At 40.9% G+C, this 23,709-nt stretch overlaps 2 protein-coding genes across 2 annotated transcripts; one reads left to right on the top strand and one right to left on the bottom strand.

The window, feature by feature from the left end:
• Positions 1–992: 992 nt before the first annotated feature.
• Positions 993–1,626, bottom strand: LOC134016990 (complement C1q-like protein 2). Its single transcript, XM_062456237.1, has one exon. The coding sequence runs from the start codon at positions 1,624–1,626 to the stop codon at positions 1,090–1,092; it is 537 nt and encodes a 178-aa protein (XP_062312221.1). The 3' UTR covers positions 993–1,089.
• A 14,981-nt stretch (positions 1,627–16,607) lies between these two features.
• On the top strand, positions 16,608–23,368 carry si:ch211-214p13.9 (cell surface glycoprotein CD200 receptor 1-A). Its single transcript, XM_062457160.1, has 7 exons — positions 16,608–16,962; positions 18,526–18,603; positions 21,216–21,530; positions 22,223–22,513; positions 22,680–22,785; positions 22,883–22,931; positions 23,156–23,368. Exons 1-7 carry the CDS (start codon positions 16,890–16,892, stop codon positions 23,243–23,245), a joined length of 1,002 nt encoding a protein of 333 aa, XP_062313144.1. The 5' UTR covers positions 16,608–16,889; the 3' UTR covers positions 23,246–23,368.
• The last annotated feature ends 341 nt before the right edge of the window (positions 23,369–23,709 follow it).

The raw sequence follows: 23,709 nt of genomic DNA, 5'->3' as shown, positions 1-23,709 counted from the left end.
TATTTATTTGAGCACAAATATAGTAGCCTACTCTTTTTCGAGCGTTATGTATTTTTTTACATTTGCTTTTAGTCCCTACTAAATTGAACCAGTAAGTAATTGTAGCCTACCAGAGTAAGTCATGCATATGGCACTTTCCTAGTCAGAGTTAGGCAGGGGGTGCATTTTGTGACAAGGCCCAATACAACCCTGCCCTGAAATGCACCCCCCTGTAATTTTTGTTCTGTATATCCCAGCATCAAATGATTCTTACTGTAGGACCAACACATGCTTCATTTATGCATGTTACGGCACCTCATGGCACACCCAAAGCGCATTACATTTTGCCTCTCATTCACCCATTATCACACCCTCACATACCAACATCCACGGAACTGTCATGCAAGGCACTGTCCTTCCCATCGGGAGCAACTTGGGGTTTAAATCAAATCAAATGTATTTGTATAGCCCTTTTTACACGCAAGCATGTCACAGAGGGCTTCACATACGCCCATTGAACTGCCCCTCAAACAACCTAAACCCTCAAGGAAGACAAGGAAAAACTCCCAGAAAAACTCCCAACAAGGGAAAAATGGAAGAAACCTTGGGAGGAGCAATTCAGAGAGGGATCCCCTCCTCCAGAGACGGTTGGTGAGAGAGAGGAGCAGAACACAGGCTAAACAGTAAAACACATAGTCATACATTGTCAATGGGTTTTGAAACACCAAAATCCATTGTTCAACTTTATAGATGTAGGACAGGACCGGGAGACTCGCGACCAGGTCCAGCGTTGGCCGACCGACGACCAGGCAGGTGCTGACAGCTCGGTTCAGTGTCTTGCTCAAGGACACTTGGTGTGTGTGTGTGTGTGAGAGTGAGAAGCTATAATAGTATACTATTTGATCCTAATGTATTCTATACTATACTCTAGTGTTTAGTTCAGGTGGTGGATTTAAAAGAGAGGGAGGGAGACAAGGTGTAACATACTTCTTTATTGTCAAATGAAAAAAGTACGTACAGGTTTTCAACAGTAAGAGCCTGATCATAGACTAGTCTTTCAAAGGGTCAGACATTGAAGGTGATTTCATCACAACTTTAGCAGTGTTCCACTCACACAGTGAAGAGCAGGAAGCCACTGAAGATATTGTTGTTGTTTAAAGTTAAGTTACTGCCATTGTTCTTGGCATCACCTAGGATCCTGTGATTCTCAGGTAGACGTGTGTAGATGATATCTCCCTTGTCCAGCTCTACAATCACTGTGTTCTGAACATACTGATGATAAGTACCCCCAGGCACCTTCCACTGACACATCAGATGATTGTTATTCTTGAACAGGGCAACTGGCACCCCGGAGGTCTGACGGTCATCCATGCCAGTGAAACTGAACAAGTAGACTCCTCTCACTGGTGCGGTAAAGATTCCGCTGACTGGGTTGTAGGCTTTGCCGATGTTGGTGATGACATTGGGGTAGACCAGGGTTGTGTCTGCGCAGATGGGTCCCACTGGAGAAGTTATACTTGCAGAGAAGGCCACCTTTCTGATGTCCTTGTGCTCTCTCTCCAGCTTCTCCACTCGAGCCTTCAGCTCAGCCAGGATGTCAGGCTGGGTCGTAGGTCCACCACAGATACCATGCGCTGTGTGATCCATCGTTGACGTTCTCAAATCAAGTCAAAGTTTTGAAGTTCAGCGTATGCCACTGCAGTTCTGTGATGTTTTGTGTTTCTGTGAGGTTCAGTCCCCAGCTTTATATCCATTTGCTGTTCTCTTCCTCCTCCTCCTCCTCCTCTATTGATCTTCCATTTCAGTTCAAAACTGTACATGGTGCCAAACACTGATATATAGAATGAAAAGCATACAGTAGTTCCTGAAGTAGTACAGCAAGGCTAGTATGGTAATACTGACAGCTGCAAAACAGACAGATGTGACACTGTGTTGGCCTTTCTATTCGCTTACTTTGGTAGAGCAAACATCACATCTGGTGGGACTTGCTGGGAGAAGGGGATCAGGGGGCTGGGGGAGAGAATGCTTGTGAGTGAGTGAGTCTGCCTCTCCATCTGCTACCACAAACTTCCTTGGATTACCCTGCTTTTGACCAGCCCGCCTTGGCAGTGTTCTACTCCTATACTGTAGTGAAGATCAGGGTGCCACTAATTAAATCACCACCTTACCACATACCATGTTTTACTACATATTTTTTATATAAACATAAACATTATAGTTTTTTAAAGATGATTCAGCTTGTCTTGGTTTATTATGGTTGTATGTACATTACTATACCTGTATATATGTGTGTATGTGTGGGGGGGGGGGGGGGGGAGTTCCTTTGATATGCATGCTCCTGGGAAATGTTTACAATCACACATCCCACGAGCACACAGCCAGGATGGCGCCATATTATTGATTAGGCTGATTGTACTGAATCAAAGCAAATGAAATAGAACTTTATTTATATACCGCAGTTCATACCTGAAGGAAACACAATGCGCCTCACAGAGGGGACTCTTTGACACTAAATTACAGAGGATTTTTCTGAAGGAATGTTTTTTAAGGAGTGAGCCAATGACAAAAAGGCCATTGGACAGTTGCGTGTCTGTCTTATGATCTGGGATGTGCCGATGACTCTTGACAACTGTGTACTATAAAATGGTGTCTGTAAGTTCTTTGGAGTTCAGTGGGCATCAGCTTCAGAAGTGCTGGTGTCCTACTAGTTCTTCGGTTCCTGTCTAATGTACTAGACGGAGCTGTTTAGCTAAGGGATGTTCTTGGGGATTCATTGGCCATCAGCTTGAGGAGCGCTGGTGTCTGCTGGATTCTCTGGAGCTATGATGCATTCACATCTGTTACTGGGAAACTTTCACAATCATATTTCCCTTGTCCATTCCATCAACACACACTCGCTCACACTCACCTCACACACAAGCACACTTACACACTCCTCACACACACAAGCTCACACACACATTAGCACACAATACACACGCCTCAAACATGGGCACACACCTCACAAACACACACTTCACCTCACACATGAGCATGCATACAGTAGGGTTTGATTGTCCACTCTGCAGAGCAGTGAAGTTCGAGACATAAAATGTTAACTATTAATACTTTATATTTTAAATATAGATGGTGTTGGTCCTATAGTAGTCGCCTGTCGCTCTGGTTATCTCTGGAGGTTGTGGAATCTGAGGTATTTTAATCCAAGGAGGACAAAATGTAATCCACCTGCATCTCCAGGTTCTCTAAGACTTATCCAGACAGATTCTGAGTACAGCCATATAAATGTAGCCCGGCTCTGCCCTCCTACGTACTTCCGCTCAATTTGGATTTTGCTTCTATACTAGGTCTGGGATTTCATTGCATCAGTCGGTTTTCAGAAACAATTTTTTTGTAGGTCCAATCAGTGAACAGAGGGAGTGGCTGAGAACGATGACGTTGATGTTGTGCACTAGTTTGAGTTGTAGTTCAGTAATGGCGTCAGAGAAAGATGCTAGCGAAGCTATTCTGCGGTTTTGGCAACGCTGCCGAATATCCATAAGTTAAAGCCTGAGCAAGAACAATCCTTGCTCCTCCCCACGTGGTTCGGGAAAAGTTCGATTTTCCAGCTACGGCAGCTAGCTCCGTGGTGAAGGAGTTGGCTAAGGCGAACGCTAGCGATTGGTTATGGCAGATCAGAGTGGCTCTGGGCAGATCCAATAGTTTTAAACTTCAACAGAGTACCCGCCTTCAAGGAAGTTAACGCTTGTCAATGGAGCGATCCCAGACCCTCTGTACAAATGAAATGTACGAGGGTCTGGTTAGGACCAGGCTAATATAAATGGTCCTCAAAATTAAAAATGGCGTCCATCCATGACTGCATCTGACTCTGAGAAGACATTGAGACATCAACAACATTTAGTATTATAATTCTACAAAGACACAAACTAACAGTTAACACTATCCAGGTAGAGTGTGTGAAGGGGAGAGAAAGAGACTGCACCTTGATTCTCAACAAAAAGTGTTCTGCTCTCTGGCTCCAGCTCTGTCCTGGTGGTCTGATGGACAGAATGACCCCAAAGAGGAGATGGAGGAATCCATTGGGCCTCTGGGGTAGTAGTAAAGAGACATGAGAGATGAGAAAGAGTCGATATACTGATAGGACTACAGTATGATTGGTTCAACCAGCCAATATGAACAATATTTACACCATTAGGTTTGTGTCACTGGGGCAGCATGAACAGTCTTGCCTACCAGATGGACCATTTCAAAAAACAAATCAAGAAAATTGAACTGGGTGATCTGAAATCAAACAAGTACATATTTTAAAGAACAATGTAACACCATATGACAAGGATGAAACAAATCTTACATGATAACCTCATTAATTGCTATGGAATGACTATCTACTCTGATGTCTGGCTACACCTACTCCTGATTGGTCAATATCCTCCATTATAGCCTGTGTGTTTCCTGGCTCGTTTACAAAGGAGACCAGGCGATCATAGGCCTGCTGGAACTCCCTCACATCCTCAAAACAGAAACGTCATAAAACTCAAACCTCCTATTGAATGCAAAATTCTGTAACACTCATCACCCTGTCTCTTTCCCTCTCAGTATTGTGATTTCTGTATTTACCTGGTTATTGAGCTCAACCAGTCCACCCAGAACCATCCGCCCAGCATGGCTGATGAAGTTAAAGGACTGGTTGGTATTGGTCAGATCCTGGGAAAATATGGGAAACCATCGGTACACTATATCTACACAAAGTAAAATGTAATGACTCATGCCAAATACTGTTTCTCTAACTCAAAGGCATTGCTAAGGGCAGCCAGTTTACCCTCAAAGTCATTGGTTCCCTTGTAAGCAAAATAGCTCCTGGATCAATAAAATATGAATTGATACAATGAGATATGCTGAAGAAAAACTTTAAGTTGAATTATGTACACAGCAGAGTAGCAGTACTATTTTCAACCGGTGTTCCTACAGTACTTCAGGGGAAGTTGGACCTTTGGTTCCTCCACAACATCTTCCTGAAAAATCCTACAACACAAAAGCAACAATGGTCTCAATCTCAAGACAATTTTCAATTGAGTGAGATCATTGGCAGAGGTATAAAAAGATGGAAGTGTAGAGACTTTTACCTGAGGAGTGTTCTCAAAGTGGGGTGAAGGAGGAGAGGTGTGAGGAGAATGAGGAAGAGGGTCAGTAAAGGTGGACTCGGTGTTGGAGCATGACCAGTTTGTTGTCCTAGTCTCACCTCCTGCCTCGGAAAACCTCACGTCCACCTCAACCAAGTGTTGTGCACCTGGCCATCCTCAAAATACAGGAACTCCTTCCGTGTATTTATAAGGTGGGACATGAAATTGCTTATCTGTCTACCACCAAGTAGCTAGGGAAGACAAAACAGAACTCATCATTCATAACTAACTGACTCACTTGAGTGTAAAGCTGAAAACCCTGAAGTTGCGTTTTTCGGCTTGTGAACATTAGGCGCTTGACTGACCTGAACCACTGTGACCTCCAGTTCAATATTGGAAACAGCCACGAACCCAAAAAGATACACAAGAATACATTCAGTTTCATCCAGTAACAGTGCAATCAACCAGACCTCTGGTTATTGGTCTGTTCTGTCCTCAGTATTCTCTCACCTCGGGGTTCAGGAGGTCAATGTGGAGATGTTTTCTCCACCACAGCTGGGTCCGGTTGTCCATTACGATGCAGATTAGCTGTACGACCCCCTCCATCCAGGGTCTGTAATGAGAAAAATCCCTTGGTATAAATGCAATATGTTGGGGATTTAAATGAGTCTCCTAATTGCTAAGCCAAACATACCAATAGACCTAGAGGACATTGTTTGTTCCCAGGTTGACATTAGAGCTTGTAACTTGCAGACAGGGCTGACCATGACATGTGCATTTCCACACCACCACTACTGTAGGGTGAGTGTGTGTGTGTGTATGTGGTGTTTGATACAGAATCAGAGAAGTCCACAAGATTGAGATGTCTGAGTTACCTGCAGTCGTCCAGCAGAGCGCCTGGTACAATTAAAATCTGAGGCATATTCCACCAGGGGTAGGTCTTCCTCAAAGACTTCCTCCCTGTGGAAGCTCTCAGGTTCCTCCTCACTCAGGGATGCCTCCTTCTCGGCATCAGGCTTAGGTAGCAAGAAAAGCTGCACAACAAGAACCAAACAGTCACCCTGGCTTTCTGGAATTTAACAAACTGTTTACTCCGAAGAGTTGTTTTTGCTTTTCATTGTACTGCCCATGGCAGACAATTAGTACAGTTGCAAAGAGTGTGGGTTTCCCATTCAGTTTACCGATGATATAAGGTTACCTGTCCTCTGGAAAGGGTTGGGTCCTCCAATTTCATTTTCCCAGCCAGGGTAAGGTAGACTTTAGGATTGAGCCAAATAGGGGCCATGAAGAAAGTCTGGTAGGGAAGATATGGAGACATAATCAAGTAAATCATCTTTATTGAGGGTGACTAGTAGGTTTCAGCCAGTGCTTTTTTTCTCCAAACTGTAGATAGTGGATGAAGAACATGGGAGGTGGAGTGAAATAGTTACCAGAGTCCAGAGATGCTCTCAGTAGCAGCTTCCCAGCCTGAGTCAACTGGAGAACGGGCCTGGATGAAGGAGCCTTCATGGTAGAGGAAAATGAGAGAATCTTAGGACTTCTATGTAAAATCTTTATTTGTACAGAGTAGACATTGTTAGTGATTTCAGATTATATTACTAGCTATTGTTAATTGCCTGTTGTTACTGATACGTTGATGCACCCTCTCAAACTCTTAACCCCAAAACAGACTTACAGGACGTCACAGGAAAGTTGAATGAACGAGTAAATATGTCCTTTCGATTTCTTACAGGGTGAGTCGTTGTTTATGGCAGGCCGTTTTAACATTTATTTCTATAAACGTACTAGTCACTATTTTAAAGTTACTAGTACTTATTCTTTAGTTACTAGTAACTAATCCAATAGTTACTAGTATCTATTCCCGTTTTACTAGTAACTTTCATTAGATACTAGTAACTATTCTTTAGTTACTAGTAACTAATCCAATAGTTACTAGTATCTATTCCCGTTTTACTAGTAAGTTTTCATTAGATACTAGTACCTATTCTTTAGTTACTAGTAACTAATCCAATAGTTACTAGTATCTATTCCCGTTTTACTAGTAACAAATTGGACAATTTTACAATGGTATCCTATGGGGCTCTGCTTTACAGATATCTACTATTTGTGTCCAACTAGTATCTATTCAAATAGTTACTAGTATCTATTCCAGTTTTACTAGTAACTATTCATTAGATACTAGTAACTATTCTTTAGTTACTAGTAACTAATCCAATAGTTACTAGTATCTATTCCCGTTTTACTAGTAACTATTCATTAGATACTAGTAACTATTCTTTAGTTACTAGTAACTAATCCAATAGTTACTAGTATCTATTCCCGTTTTACTAGTAACATTTTAAATTGTACTATCAAGTAGTCATTTTTACTCGTCATAAGCAATGACGAGTAAAAACGCATTTGTTACTAGTAAGAATAATAATGTTACTAGTAAGAATTTTAATAGTTACTAGTAACTAAAGAATAGTTACTAGTATCTAATGAAAGTTACTAGTAAAACGGGAATAGGTACTAGTAACTATTGGATTAGTTACTAGTAACTAAAGAATAGTTACTAGTATCTAATGAAAGTTACTAGTAAAACGGGAATAGATACTAGTAACTATTGTATTAGTTACTAGTAACTAAAGAATAGTTACTAGTAAAACGGGAATAGATACTAGTAACTATTCTTTAGTTACTAGTAACTATTCCAACAAGAGATATCCCGAAACCAATAAGTACTAGTAACTATTGCCAACAAGATATCTAGTTAACATGCAAATTAGCTTTAGAAGATATCTAGTTAACATGCAAATTAGCTTTAGAAGATATCTAGTTAACATGCAAATCGGCTTTAGAAGATATCTAGTTAACATGCAAACTAGCTGCCGAAGACCACACCTCACAGAAGACAGCACCACAGTGGACATATCGACACGAATTTATTTCAGAAATGGCACACACGTGTTATTGAACAAATTCCAACAAGGCAACATACGCCACGCACAATTGATTGCCTATTGATTCATTACTGGTGAATTTAAGAAGACTCGAAGGCATTTTATCGATGGAGACATTGGAAGAACGTGTTGCTAGTCTTTCAGAACTCGAGCGCTCATCACCACACGCACTCGATGTCTGCACAGCGAAGACGCCTTCTCAGACCCTCGTATGCCATCAGGTAACTTTTGGATTTCGCTTTTAGAATAACATTACTCATACAATGGTAACATGGTTGGCCAAATATACGTTGTATTAGAGATACCCGTAGGTTATATTATTTAAACTAGCTTGCTTGCTGGCGAGCGCTAATGTTATCTACCTAGAATACAGTACCAGGGCTTGGTTTATACTTATCAAAATGTCTAGCCACAGGGTGACCAAAGGCAGGCTAGGGGAACTCATATTAATGTTAAATAATCTCATAAAGTGAAATGTTTATGCCTTGAGACCTTAACAAAACAATCACCATGGCAATGACTACACAATGGAACTTGCATTTAGCTTAGCTTAGTTCTAACAATAGGGGCCAATAAATGGTTATGGTGTTGCATGACAAGTTATTGGCTATCCAATCAGAATATGCAAAATGTGTGTCATTCAACAGTTTGTGATGGTGCCCTTACCTGTGTTGCAGCTGGCTAGGGCACACTCTCATACTCTTGTGTCATGGCGCTCCCCACTGTCCTATCTGAGGCAAAGGCTACTATTTGACTGTAGTTCCAAATTAGTGTCCTGGTTTTCATTACTGCAGGTACATGGATGACCTCCGCAAAGCAGGACGACCTGCCACCTCTGCTGCTCACCAGGCTGCTGCGCTGCTATTTGAAAATGGCGTGGGCACAGATTTGGACGTAGAAGCTGGGCAGTGCTCTGTGCCGTCACTGTCAACCAACACAGCGTACAAAGTAAACTTGTTACACTTCACGTGTGAGGAGTGAAGTGTGGAGAGGGTGGCGGGACTTCCGCTTCTTGGGGGTCCACTTACAGGACAGCCCATCCTGTAGTGTGAACACCTCTGAGCTGCTGAAAAAGACTGTACTTCCCGAGAACACTCAGGAGGAATAACATCACACAAAGACTGCTGGTGTCCTTCTACCGAGCCTCCATTGAAAGCATCCTCACATACTGCATATTCATTTAGTATACCAGCTGTACAGTGGCTCAGAGGGTCATAAACAGCATTGTTGGCTGCCCTCTCCCCGCACTGGAAGACCTACACAGATCCTGTTGTCTCAAAAAATGCCCAGAACATCATAAAAGACACTTCACACTCCTGGGCACTCCCTGTTTAAAATGTTGCCTTCAGGCAGACAATACAGATCAATCAAGGCAAGGACAAACAGACTAAAACAGTGTCTATCCAACTGCAATAACCACTGTTGCTGCTGGCAAAACATAATGTGCACAATGTTATGTATCATGTAATGACTGTGTGTGGTTCTTTACGGTACAGTCTTAGGTATATTTATTTGAGTAATTTTAGCACTTTAGTAATTTTATCCTGATTTTTAAGTCAATGGATGATCCACTGACCGGAAGCACTTTAATTTCTTTGTACCTGTGACAATGACAATAAAGATCTATTCTATTCATTTGTATAGTATGCAATTGTGTTTGGGGGCACAGCCTGGCCCAAGGAAAATGCTGTAGACTGTAGTTACATGGAGATTTTTATTAATGGACCCAGTAGTGTTTGTTATGGGACAGTTTATACATGAGATGATCAATAAAACTACCATACCTGAGAAATCCCCAGAACAATATAATGATCAATTCTCGCAACTGGCTGAGCCTAAAACATCAGAACAATGGCCATTTGGTCTCATAGACAGAAGTCCTTGTATTCCACACCTACACTGGTACAACATGATACTAGTGTGTCCATTTCTCTCAGGCAGACAGTCTGAGAGGTCAACCAGCCCAACACATATTTCCTACATTATCCTACACTAACTGCAGCTGAGGTGAGGCAGCGCAGATCAACCCTCGCAAGGCTCCTGGCCCAGACGGTATATCAGGTAGGGCCCTTGGGTTGTGCTGACCAGATAGCAGGGGTCTTCAGTGACATCTTCCACCTCTCCCTCAGCCTGTCTGTACCCCCCACCGCTTCAAGATGACCACCATTATCCCTGTGCCCAAGAACACCAAGGTCACATGTATGAACCACTATTGCCCGATAGCATTGACCTCTGTCATCATGAAGTGCTTCGAGCGGCTAGTCAAATCATTCCTCTGCTCCTCGCTGCCCCCCACCCTGGACCCAATGCAGTTTGCATACCGGTCCAACAGGTCTACAGACGATGCCATCGCTCTGACAATGCACACCGCTCTCTCCCACCTGGACAAAGGGAATACGTATGTGAGGATGCTGTTCATTGACTACAGCTAAGCATTCAACACCATTATCCCCTCCAGACTTGTCTCCAAGTTTGTGGACCTGGGACTAAGCTCCTCCCTCTGCAAGTGGATCTTCAACTTCTTGACGGGGAAGCAGGTGGTGAGAATCGGTGACCGCACCTCATCCACACTGATCACCAACACAGGCACCCCCCAGGGCTGTGTGCTTAACCTTGTTCACTCACGATTGTGCGGCAGCCTCCTTGTTAAGTTTGCTGACGACACAACCATCGTGGGCCTCATCTCTGACAGTGTCAGCCTACAGAGAGGAGGTTGATGACCTGAAATCATGGTGTCAGGACAATAACCTCTCTCTCAACATCAGCAAGACCAAGGAGATGATTGTGGACTATAGGAGGCGGCAGGAAGAAGAGCATGCACCCCTACACATCAACGGATCCGAAGTGGAAGGTCAGCTGCTTCAAGTTCCTCGGGGTGAACATCAGTGATATGAAGATTTTCTATACATATGTGAGGTTGTCTCTTGCTGTGGTCAAGAGGTCACGCAGTGGGCCTTTGACAATACCCATATAGATCAGGGAATGTGCTCTGTTTAACCTTTGAGAAAAGTACAAACAATGAGTTATGACGCATCACCAGTGTGCTATTTCTCCTGTGCATTAAGTTGTGAAATGTGTACTGTTTAAGGGCATGTTTTGGTGGTTACTATCTGTATGGGCCAGCTCATGTATATAATGGACCTCTGAGACTTGTTTCTCTCACATGCTATCCCTCTGTCATGGACTGATGGCATGATCTGACGTTGTTACTAATAAAACCGAGTCAACCCTTTTCTAATAGTCGTGCCTCCTTCCGGCTTGCTTGGAGACAGAGATCTCATCCTTACAATCAGCAATGATCTCACCTGGTCTGCTCACACTTACAAAGGTGGTCAAAGCGGCCTGTAAACGCCTCTTCTTCCTGTGGAGACTGAAGAAGTTCAGCATGGACTCAGTCATCCTCACTAACTTCTACAGATGCACTATAGAGAGCATACTGACTGGTTGCATCTCAGTGTGGTATGGGAGCTGCACAGACAGGGACCGCAAGGCCTTAAGTAGTGTGGTCTGTTCTGCTGAGTTCATCATCGGCAACACAATTCATGATGAATTCTCTTAGCCTTCATATATTACATCATCAAGAAATATAGCTATTCAATTGAATTGTACTCAAAACAGAAAATGTCATTGATAATCATCCAGCTTGTTGTAGTGCTGATACTTCTGGCTTGTACATTTTGCCATTGAACCACAACTTCCACCAGTTATTCTTGGACAAAATACATATGAGATATATTAATTATACAGGGATGATACCACACTGGTCCCATGGGAAAATACAAATAATCATTAAGATATATTGTCTTCTTTCTCTGGTGTCTCCTCCGCACGGACAGACCCCCACACTAGCATCATGTTGTACCAGTGTAGGTGTGGAATACAATGACTTGTGTTTATGAGACCAAATGGCCATTGTTCTGATATTTTAGGCTCAGCCAGTTACAAGAATTGATGATTATATTGTTCTCTGGATTTCTCAAGTATGGTAGTTTTATTGATCATCTCATGTATAAATTGTCCCCTAACAAACACTACTGGGTCCATTAACAAAAATCTCCATGTAACTACAGTCTACAGCATTCTCCTTGGGCCAGGCTGTGCCCCCAACACAATCACATACTATACAAATGAATAGAATAGATCTTTATTGTCATTGTCACTGGTACAACGAAATTTAACTTTTTCCGGTCAGTACATCATTCATTAACTCAATATCAATAAAAAGGATAAAATTACTAAAGTGCTAACATTACTCAAATAAATAAGAATTAATATACCTAAGACAGTGCCGTGAACAACCACACACAGTCATTGCATAATACATAACATAACATTGTGCACATTATGTTTTGGCAACATTAACAGTGGTTATTGCAGTTGGATAGAAACTGTGTTTTAGTCTGTTTGTCCTTGCCTGGATTGATCTGTATCGTCTGCCTGTAGGCAACATTTCAAACAGGGAGTCCCCAGGAGTGTGAAGTGTCTTTTATGATGTTCTGGGATTTTTTGAGGCAACGGGATCTGTGTAGGTCTTCCAGTGCAGGGAGAGGGCAGCCAACAATCTTTTGAGCGGTGTTGATGACCCTCTGGAGCGTTTTCCTCTGAGCCACTGTACAGCTAGTATACCAAATGCATATGCAATATGTGAGGATGCTTTCAATGGAGGCTCGGTAGAAGGACCCCAGCAGTCTTTGTGTGATGTTATTCCTGCTGAGTGTTCTCAGGAAGTACAGTCTCTGCTGGGACTTTTTCAGCAGCTCAGAGGGGTTCACACTCCAGGATGGGCTGTCCTGTATGTGGACCCCCAGGAAGCGGAAGTCCCGCCACCCTCTCCACACTTCACTCCTCACACGTGAAGTGTAACCCAAGTTTACTTTGTATGCTGTGTTGGTTGACTGTGACGGACAGAGCACTGCCCAGCTTCTACGTCCAAATCTGTGCCCACGCCATTTTCAAATAGCAGCGCAGCGGCATGGTGAGCAGCAGAGGTGGATAATGTCAGTCGTCCTGCTTCGCGGAGGTCATCCATGTACCTGCAGTAATGAAAAACAGGACACAAATTTGGAACTACAGTCAAATAGTAGCCTTTGCCTCAGATAGGACAGTGGGGAGCGCCAGGACACAAGTGTGAGAGAGTGTGCCCTAGCCAGCTGCAACACAGGTAAGGGCACCATCACAAACTGTTGAATGACACACATTTTGTATATTCTGATTGGATAGCCAATAACTTGTCATGCAACACCATAACCATATATTGGCCCTTATTGTTAGAACTAAGCTAAGCTAAATGCAAGTTCCATTGTGTAGTCATTGCCATGGTGATTGTTTTGTTAAGGTCTTAAGGCATTCAAATGTCACTTTATGAGGTTATTTAACATAAATACGAGTTCCCCTTGCCTGCCTTTGGTCACCCAGTGGCTAGACATTTTGATAAGTATAAGCTAACGCTAAGTCCTGGTATTCTAGGTAGATAACATAAGCGCTCGCCAGCTAGCAAGCTAGTTTAAATAATATAACCTACGGGTATCTCTAATACAACGTATATTTGGCCAACCATGTTACCATTGTATGAGTAATGTTATTCTAAAAGCGAAATCCAAAAGTTACCTGATGGCATACGAGGGTCTGAGAAGGCGTCTTCGCTGTGCAGACATCGAGTGCGTGTGGTGATGAGCGCTCGAGTTCTGAAAGACTAGCAACACGTTCTTCCAATGTCTCCATCGATAAAATGCCTTCGAGTCTTCTTAAATTCACCAGTAATGAATCAATAGGCAATCAATTGTGCGTGGCGTATGTTGCCTTGTTGGAATTTGTTCAATAACACGTGTGTGCCATTTCTGAAATAAATTCGTGTCGATATGTCCACTGTGGTGCTGTCTTCTGTGAGGTGTGGTCTTCGGCAGCTAGTTTGCATGTTAACTAGATATCTTCTAAAGCCGATTTGCATGTTAACTAGATATCTTCTAAAGCTAATTTGCATGTTAACTAGATATCTTCTAAAGCTAATTTGCATGTTAACTAGATATCTTGTTGGCAATAGTTACTAGTACTTATTGGTTTCGGGATATCTCTTGTTGGAATAGTTACTAGTAACTAAAGAATAGTTACTAGTATCTATTCCCGTTTTACTAGTAACTATTCTTTAGTTACTAGTAACTAATACAATAGTTACTAGTATCTATTCCCGTTTTACTAGTAACTTTCATTAGATACTAGTAACTATTCTTTAGTTACTAGTAACTAATCCAATAGTTACTAGTACCTATTCCCGTTTTACTAGTAACTTTCATTAGATACTAGTAACTATTCTTTAGTTACTAGTAACTATTAAAATTCTTACTAGTAACATTATTATTCTTACTAGTAACAAATGCGTTTTTACTCGTCATTGCTTATGACGAGTAAAAATGACTACTTGATAGTACAATTTAAAATGTTACTAGTAAAACGGGAATAGATACTAGTAACTATTGGATTAGTTACTAGTAACTAAAGAATAGTTACTAGTATCTAATGAATAGTTACTAGTAAAACGGGAATAGATACTAGTAACTATTGGATTAGTTACTAGTAACTAAAGAATAGTTACTAGTATCTAATGAATAGTTACTAGTAAAACTGGAATAGATACTAGTAACTATTTGAATAGATACTAGTTGGACACAAATAGTAGATATCTGTAAAGCAGAGCCCCATAGGATACCATTGTAAAATTGTCCAATTTGTTACTAGTAAAACGGGAATAGATACTAGTAACTATTGGATTAGTTACTAGTAACTAAAGAATAGGTACTAGTATCTAATGAAAACTTACTAGTAAAACGGGAATAGATACTAGTAACTATTGGATTAGTTACTAGTAACTAAAGAATAGTTACTAGTATCTAATGAAAGTTACTAGTAAAACGGGAATAGATACTAGTAACTATTGGATTAGTTACTAGTAACTAAAGAATAAGTACTAGTAACTTTAAAATAGTGACTAGTACGTTTATAGAAATAAATGTTAAAACGGCCTGCCATAGCTGCTAGCCCCTCCGTAGCGCCGCCTATGTCTACCAACACAGCTCAGCATCGAGAACAGGCAGAGAAATCGAGCAAATGACTTTCCTCTTTTCTTTTTTTCCCCCTTCTCTTTTAGGTTTCTCCTTAGAGACCCCTGGGTCACTTTGGGCCTGACCCATTGAGCCAGCCAATGTTTTTTTAATTATAAAATGTAAACAATATGATGTCGTCTGAAGCTTATGTGTAATATAATGAGTAACCGAACAAAAGCACACTTTTTAGAGTGAAGTGAATGTGAGATGAGAAATAAATCACTAACTGAAAACTATATTTGTGTTAATCAGATACATTTCCAGGGCTCTCAAGCGATTTACGTTTTGAATGTCGAGTTTTAAGGGTTTTGTCTTGAGAAGAACAACCGACATTCTTCTCCTCTTCACACAAAAAAATTGAAATGTAAGACAGTCTCCCCTCCGTTTAGTTGCGATATTAAGACGAAAGCCTTCGAGTGGTTTGTGTGCGCATCTGGAGGCACAACACGGGCCTGTGGCAAGGGTTGTTTGATTGAGCCGAAGGATGCAGTTCTGGGAACAGATGGTGAACAGAGCTGACAGGAAATGGAAAATGGGTGGAAGGGTTTATCGGTGGCTCACAGACATTAACACACACTTTTGAGATCACATAGAGAAAAACGTTGTTCCCTTTTGAGTGTTGGCAACTCATGCTCAGCTGATCTGCTGCTGCCTGCTGCCCTCGCAAATGTTGGCTAATATTAACCTAACTAAACCACAGACGGAGGAACATAAGCTCTGTCACTGCAACAGCTAATGGATTTTTCTTGTTTTGTTGGGCGGCCTATTTAAATAGAGATGTTGCACTTGTTGAAGGGGGGGGGGGGGGGGGGTGTTACCCAATCATTGGGTAGGCCTATATGAATGTACAGGATGAGTCACAAAAAACACTGTCTTTTCAATCCCTCCTTACCTCCATCTAGCTGTTCTCTCACAGGAAGGTGAGATGGATGGGACCTCATGGGTGACAATCCTGCTATTACACAGACGAAGACTTCTGATATTAACTCTGTATGCTCAAACCACATCCTGTATAAGTGAAAACTTTACTCGATTTTAATCTCTTCTGCTGAATTTGCGGTTTGGTTCATTAGTCTTATAAAATGGTAAACTGGTGATAAGCTGAGCCAGCAGTGTTGCAGATTTAAACCACTATGAGTCTGATAAGAGCCGTAGCAGGTCTGCTTTACTGTGAATTAGGTAAAAATTCTATGCTACCTTTTTATTTGCTTATTTATCTGTACTAAGTTGGACTAACTCCTATCAATCAGGTTGGACCAAAATAGGGTCTGGCCACTTGAAGGCCAGATAGGCAAAATACAGATGTTGACATATTCTCCATTTTATGTCTGCGTTCTAACCAATGCACTTTGTAAATATTATTGTGCCACAGCTTCATAACTGTCTCGGATGTAGTCATGTGACAAGACAGAAGGGAAACTGCCGTCAGAGCTGACAACGTCACCCTGTGTGGGAGGGGGATGGGGGTTGAAAAGGGAGAATAGTAGGGAAGAGCAAGAAGTGAGAAAGAGAAGGAAGGTCACAATAAGAGTCCAAAGATTTCAGAGAACATCTGAAGAAGGAAAGAAAAGTTTAGGAAGATCAAAGAGACTGGCGGGAAAAGGAAAGAATAGTCAAGGGCTTCAGGGCTATGGTTTCTAGAGTTTAGGGAAGGTGTGAGGCCTTCAAGTTTACATTGATGATTCCAGGCTACAGGATTGAAAGTGCAGGATTTTTAGTTTAGTTTGGAGGAATGTTCCGGATCTACTGAAAAGATGAGGAACATGTGGATACTAGGAGCTGTGCTATATTTCCTGGCAGTGACCGAAACATGGAGTCTTGTGGAAGGTCTGTTAACCTAAAAGTATTTCTTTAACTGCTTTCATAGTGTACAGATGCCTGTACAGTAGGCTGTTAGTTTGAGGTCAATTCAAGGTTCCACACATTCAGATGGATAACAAATATCTCAGATACAAGTGCCCAAATTTGTTTTCCGACTATGCTGTTTGTGTCAAGTCAAGTAGTCTTTCTATCTCCTTAGGTCAGGAATTTATTTCTTGCAGTCCCCACACACCACTTTGTGAAATTCTGTTCTTATATGATCCATGGCTATTGTTATTTTTCACATTCTGTGCCATTCTGTGCCATTCTGAAGATTTACTAATCTTGCAGAGTTCAGTTCGGAAGGAGGAGCAGAGACTGACCTAGTTTAGAATTTGAATTCTCAGATGTTTCTTTACTCTTCCTTTGTGGAAATGATCATTTCACAAAGATCTATGAAAGTGATATAGCAGTGCTTTCCAATTTGGGGGGATTCAAAGTTGAGCATGAGTTTTAAAGTGTGGGTCCTGTGGGTTTCCCAGTCGACCACAGGTGTTGGTTACTCTTGTTGAGCGTAAACAAACAAGAATAGAAATTAAAGAGGGAAAGTCTGTATCCCTGAAATTTCCTTTTTAGTGGGTAGAATGCTATAACTCAATCTTCCATGAGATCATACTACACACAGTTTACCATAACCGGCCAAACATCTGCTGAAGGAAGCAAGAGCAAAAATAGCAAAAATGTTTTGTAATCAATGGAACTGCTTTTCTTTGTGTGGTGTTTGACGTTATTCTCTCCTTGCTACATAAAGATATACAGTATTTACATTTACATTTATGCATTTAGCAGACGCCTTTATCCAAAGCGACTTCCAAGAGAGAGCTTTACAAAAGAGCATTGGTCACTACTCATAACAACGAGATAGCCCCAAACATTGCGAGCAGCCAAAACATGAAGCATACATCGTGGAAAACCAAATAAGTGCCAAAGGGAAAAACCATAAGAGCATGCAGTTAAACAAGTTACAATTGAACAACATGAAACTCCCCACAAGAGTGCAAGAGTGTACCTGTAGAAAAAGAAGATGTATAGAAGACTACAAACATGACAACGATACAATGTTGGGTTTATTTACAAGATGCAAAAACACAACACAAAAGTGATAACACTGTAAATTCACTTCAGAGTTAAATACTGAATTTCACATGAAACTAAGTATCGTACAAATCTATGTTCTGCGTTAACATCTAGTTTTACACTTCTTTTCACAGTCTTTTTGACCATAATTTAACTTCAATGCTATTTCCAGAAAAAAACGTTCTTATATTCGGACCATATACTATATGAACAGTTATTGAACAGCTACTCTGAACAGCTACAGTGAATGTTTACCTAACCCCCTCTGTAACCAGCACTTTGATGATTTTCAGTTTGTCATGTTGAGATAAGAACTAGGATAGGGCTGATTTAATCAACCTTCAAACTAAATTAATCTACAGTAAAACAATTAGAAAATAACCTAACTGAATGTTGATAACGCTATGCAGCTAACTTGCACCTCCCCCTTCCCCCCCTTTCACTGTCCCTCAGGAAACAACCCCAATAGCGCTAACTATCGCTCCACCCCTTCCTCCACCTCCAACTTGCAAGGAGAGTCCAAACTCCATGGTAAATATCTCTACTATTATTATTATTATTATTCCAACCCGTCCCCCATTGCGTTGCAAATGTGTTTTGTGGAACGTTCTGTTGTACTGTTTATTCATAAAGTTTTATATGCTGCCAAGTTTTTGTGGTAAAATGTGGTCTATAGAAATGAATGGATGGAATGTAGTGGGGATTAGAGCGTAGTGGTTGGTAATTTCAAAATTGCTACATTTTGTAAACTACTGCTGTCCTGACAAATAAAGCTACTGCTCACAACGACCTACCAACAGGATGTGCGCATGTGCAGTGCATTTTGGAGCATTTTGGACACAGGAATCTGTGTGTGTGTATCCGCGTATTAGAATGGGTTTAGTTTCCCACGATTATCTAGAGTCTCGGGCACTCTGCAAAGTTCATATTTTGCAGGTGTGCTCTTTCTAAACCAATGGAGTGCAGTGTCGCGATTGACATTTTTTGGATAAGCAGTTCGACATAAAAATTGTTTGCCACCAGTTTGGCTTGCTCTCTTCGCTCTCGACTCAGCCACCTTGAGTTGACTGAGCTGCACTAAGTTCTCGCGAGCCGAAACTATATGTGCACTGTGCATTATCTACAGCTCAAGCAATCTGTAATTGTGTGTTTCACTGGCATCTTAATCATCGACTGCATCATGGGCACTATGCACTAGTGCCCAAAACTACACAGCATTTTCATGGTGGAAAGAACGGTTTTTACAGGTAAATGTAATTTATTTATAATAGATTAAATGTTGTCACAAAAATTTTCTAGAATTTCTTTTTCTTTCTTATTTTTCAGTTGTTTAGCATAGCTTTTTTTGTTGCAAACTAGCTGTTTGGGTGCATGAAAATAAACTTTTTTCATGGTTTCTTCCCTTCTTCAAATGTTCTTGAAAACAAGAATTCTGTCCTAAATTTTCAGTCCTACTATGTTGGTGTACTGTGAAATCAATTATGATGGATGTTGTTATTTATAAATGTTGTATTGGACAGTACAACAGAAAATGCGATTCCACCATTATGTTGTATTTCTTAATTCTGTAATGTTGCCTGGTTGTTTAATCATAAACATATTTATGAATTCATTTCAGATCAGCTCTCTTTGTGACCTGCAGTCTATATAATAAAATCAATTGAAGATGGCCAAAACTCGAACACCTGCGAGGATGGTAAAACCCTGTACAACACAACCAATGTTGACCTTGGTTGACAACAGAGTTTTTTTTTATAGCTATGGAGTTCTTATTTTAAAATTAGACTACCGATTTAGAAATAATTTTGTCTGGTGTATAGTACCATTAGTGTTTACTTAAACTGGAGTTGTGCCTTATTTTCATTTACCTTCAGTCTGGATCAATTCTTGATGTGAAGACTGATCCTGTATCTATGCACGCTGCCAGACTACACATTGCCTGCGAGCTCATTCTGAATGCTTCTAGATATGGAAGATAATATAGACTTAATTTTAAAACCATTCAAGTCCACTGTTACATGTAATGTGTAATGTGCAATGTCTTGCATGAAATTGACAATATGATGGGAATTTCTGTCCATGTAAATGGTTGATTATATAAAATATTTTGAACTGTACTCTGTTCTTTCTTCTATTGAGAAATGTCTGACCACTAGGATTCTCCTCTGGTGCATTGCAACATTTGACGTCTGGGCACATCACAATCTATCATCATCATATTTGATATTTCCTACCTGATATAATGAGCTACCCTACTCTTAACCACATATAGAGGTGGTAGTCCATTCCCTACCTGACAGAATGAACTTCTATACTCTTCACAACATTTATAGACGTAGTAATCCACTTCGATAGATATTTCCTACCAAACAGAATGAGCTACTCTGCTCTTAACCACATGTATATATGTAGTTGTTCATTCTGATTTAGTTCTGATCTGACAGAATTAAGTTATATACTTTAACCACATTAGGTAAGGTCATTATGTGTCAGAAGAAAGGCTTTGAACCGGTTCAAGGAACAAAAATGAAACCAAAAACGCTTATTTGTAATAATGGTAACCAATTAATATTTTTTTCCATTCTTTTATTTAGTACAACAAATAAAAACATGTTCTGCTGGATATGCCACGATGTATAGAGAAGTTCTTGGAAATAGATAGCTAGCTCTAGTTACACAGAAAAGCCTAAATGTTTTCCCAAGTTTAGCCTACGAGTTTTGCTTCCTGGGTCACACACAGTTCTGTGATTGACCACAATTGCGAATCAATCAAATGACCGGGAACCCACTGTAAATTAGGCCAAAGACAGATTGGAACAGCTCTCCTTTGTGATACAATGCGGTTTTGTATTGTTTTGTGACATCGATAGAGACTGCCTATAACTGTACCCCCTCTAGTCCCCTGTTCGGTTCTTGGGTCACTTTGTTGTTTGTCCAGGGTTTTTATCCTGACTCTAGCTGAGTAGTTGTACCTAAATGGCAAACTCAGCACTTTCAATAGGCCTATCCTTTAGTGTGTGTCACAGACAAGCCTATATTATATATCATAGCCTTGCTAAATCAAATCAGATGCCGAGAATTCTTTTTATTGTATGTATCTCTCAGTGTTTGTACTCGCAATAATGAAATTCTGTATTTTTCAGTCCACAGAAGTGAGAATTTCCGAGTAGGGAGTAATGTCACTTTGCAGTGCAGCAACAAGACATGGAGTGAAATGATCTACACTATCTGGAAGATACCCACCCATGAAAAAATATCATCCCAGTGTCAAATATCATCTACTGAAGATGGCCAAAACATGAACACCTGCAACGATGGCAAAACCCTGTGCAATACAACCAATGGAGAGTCCTATCTGCACATCCCAGAGTTCTCTGAGAGAGATAAAGGCTCCTACTTTTGTGAAACAGTTCATAAAGGAGGGAGCTACGCTGCAAAGATTGAAGTGTTGGTAATAGGTAAGAAATTATTCACAACCACTGGTACCTACTACCTACAATTTTCAAAACAATGTAGGGAATGCACGTAATTTTTCAACCTGATTTTCATTGTCAATACCGATAAGACAACAAATATATATATTTTCTTAAATAATATTTGGTATTTTAATAAGTAGTAACTCTGCTCCCAAATTTCCACCCCCTGGTAGTGCTATATAACTCATCGATTTTTCTTTTAATATGTATTGCAGCTGCCATTACAAAGTACTTACTTTTGCATGCAGTATGCAAACAATTGGGACATACTACTTTGCCATAACATTGTTCCTTGTACTTTGAAACTTGAACTACATCCGTCACAGTTCGTAGCACAAAATGTAAACATTGTTGAAAAAATGGTTGGTGCTACATTTTTTACTGCGGAGCTGACCCTACTATTGAGACCAAGAGAAAGTTAACACTGCATGGCTTTACCTATCCATGTGCAGCAGTTTGATGTTGTGAGCATGACAACAGCATGCTGCGCTTGTAAAGTCAATGAAAGCAAAATTGGCTTCATATTTTTGGCTCTATTTATCAGCTATAACTAAATTAACTTGTCTATCCGAAATGTATCGTGCGTCCCTACAAAAATGTACTAGACTTAACCTTAACATACTGAGATGGTGTGACAAGTTTCAGATTCATCTCCTTGATTCCTTTTTGTGTAGCTCCTCCAATCGTTTCTGCCTGGATAGAGAAAGAGGGCAGCAGGTATACGGCTGTGTGTGAGGCTGACAGAGGCAAGCCTGCTGCTTCCATCTCCTGGAGGACCACATGGAACTCCTCCTCAGCTGTGATCACAACTAAGCCCACTTCGGATGGCTTCCATTCTGTGAGCAGTCGCTTGGTAATAGCCGAGGGTGTTGCCAGGACAAACCTTAGCTGTGTTGTCAGTCATCCTTCCTGGACAGATGAGCAGACACATGATCCGAATATCGCAACAAAAGATTATTTTTCTGGTATGAGTTGAGTTTTAAAGGGGTTCAGATAGTCAGTGTGTTGCCTTGTTCTTGTATGGTGTGTTGTGTGCAGTTGGGAGGGATTGTGTAATCAACCACCCTAAATAAATATCAGCATAATGAATAAGTATCAGGTCTACTTCATGTATTTATGTCTCCCTCTCAGACTCCCAAAAATCTCAGATCATCGTCATCTCTGTGGTAACCGTCAGTATAGTCATGGCAGTTTTTGGCGGTATATACTTCACTCTGAGGAACCTTCACACAATCAGGTAGGATTTATAAATTGGTACAATAATTCATTTAAAAGTTGCATGTAGTTATATGGTTCTGAAGACAGTTTTGTGTCATGTCAATTTGGATTTCAAGGAATTGCTTTGTGTCCAACACCACACCGGAGGAGTCAAAATGTTCACCGGTATGTAAAGAACCCTGCAGTTTCACACTTTGAAATGATCCCTATCTATGACCTATCACAGCTTCTTATTAACATGATAGGGTTATGACAGTGTATGAACACCATTGTTACTGATGGGGGTTATGAACATATACTGTAACGCTGTTGGTAATGATGGAGTTAAGACAGTGAATTCCGAATATTGTCATTGTGAAAATGTGACTGATGGTGTCTGTATTTCTCAGGTTGATGAAGTGGAAGAAGTTGAGCCATACGCTAGCTATGTGCAGCGTGTAAACACCATCTACAACTCTTCTGACGATTTCTTTAAATAAAACACACATACATACACACACACACACACACACACACACACACACACACACACACACACACACACACACACACACACACACACACACACACACACACACACACACACACAAGGAACCACACACTCCCCTTAGAATTTGGAAGCTTATGAAACTATAAATGGAAAAAACAAAACAGGGAGAGCCTCATAGACTTGATGATAAATGTCTTCTGATCAGAGTGGAAAAGTAGTTTACAACAGAACTGAGAAAGTGAGCCCAACTTGTGTTCTGTTCCTCCTGAGAACCCTGGACTCGCTTTTGTGAGACTACTGGTAGCAGGCTGAGGGTGTGTGGGAGGTTTTCAGCCAAATTTGCGTGCCTGGTGCTAAAATATTCTAACACTCATTTTTGACTGTTGACTGAGACCTTGTAATGATCAAGATATTCCTTCACAACCGGAAGTGCACAGATGTTGAATTCACATT

The sequence above is a fragment of the Osmerus eperlanus genome, chromosome 3, assembly GCF_963692335.1.
Source record: "Osmerus eperlanus chromosome 3, fOsmEpe2.1, whole genome shotgun sequence".
NCBI classification, from domain to species: domain Eukaryota; kingdom Metazoa; phylum Chordata; class Actinopteri; order Osmeriformes; family Osmeridae; genus Osmerus; species Osmerus eperlanus.
The sequence above is the reverse complement of the archived record's forward strand: the minus strand, read 5'-3'. Positions and strand labels throughout refer to the sequence as shown.

Coding starts and splice junctions, on each gene's coding strand:
- LOC134016990 (XM_062456237.1), bottom strand. CDS start 1,626: ATGGATCACACAGCGCATGGTATCTGTGGTGGACCTACGACCCAGCCT.
- si:ch211-214p13.9 (XM_062457160.1), top strand. CDS start 16,890: ATGAGGAACATGTGGATACTAGGAGCTGTGCTATATTTCCTGGCAGTG. Junction 22,514..22,679: donor AACAAAAGATTATTTTTCTG/GTATGAGTTGAG, acceptor TCTCCCTCTCAG/ACTCCCAAAAATCTCAGATC. Junction 22,932..23,155: donor AGGAGTCAAAATGTTCACCG/GTATGTAAAGAA, acceptor TGTATTTCTCAG/GTTGATGAAGTGGAAGAAGT.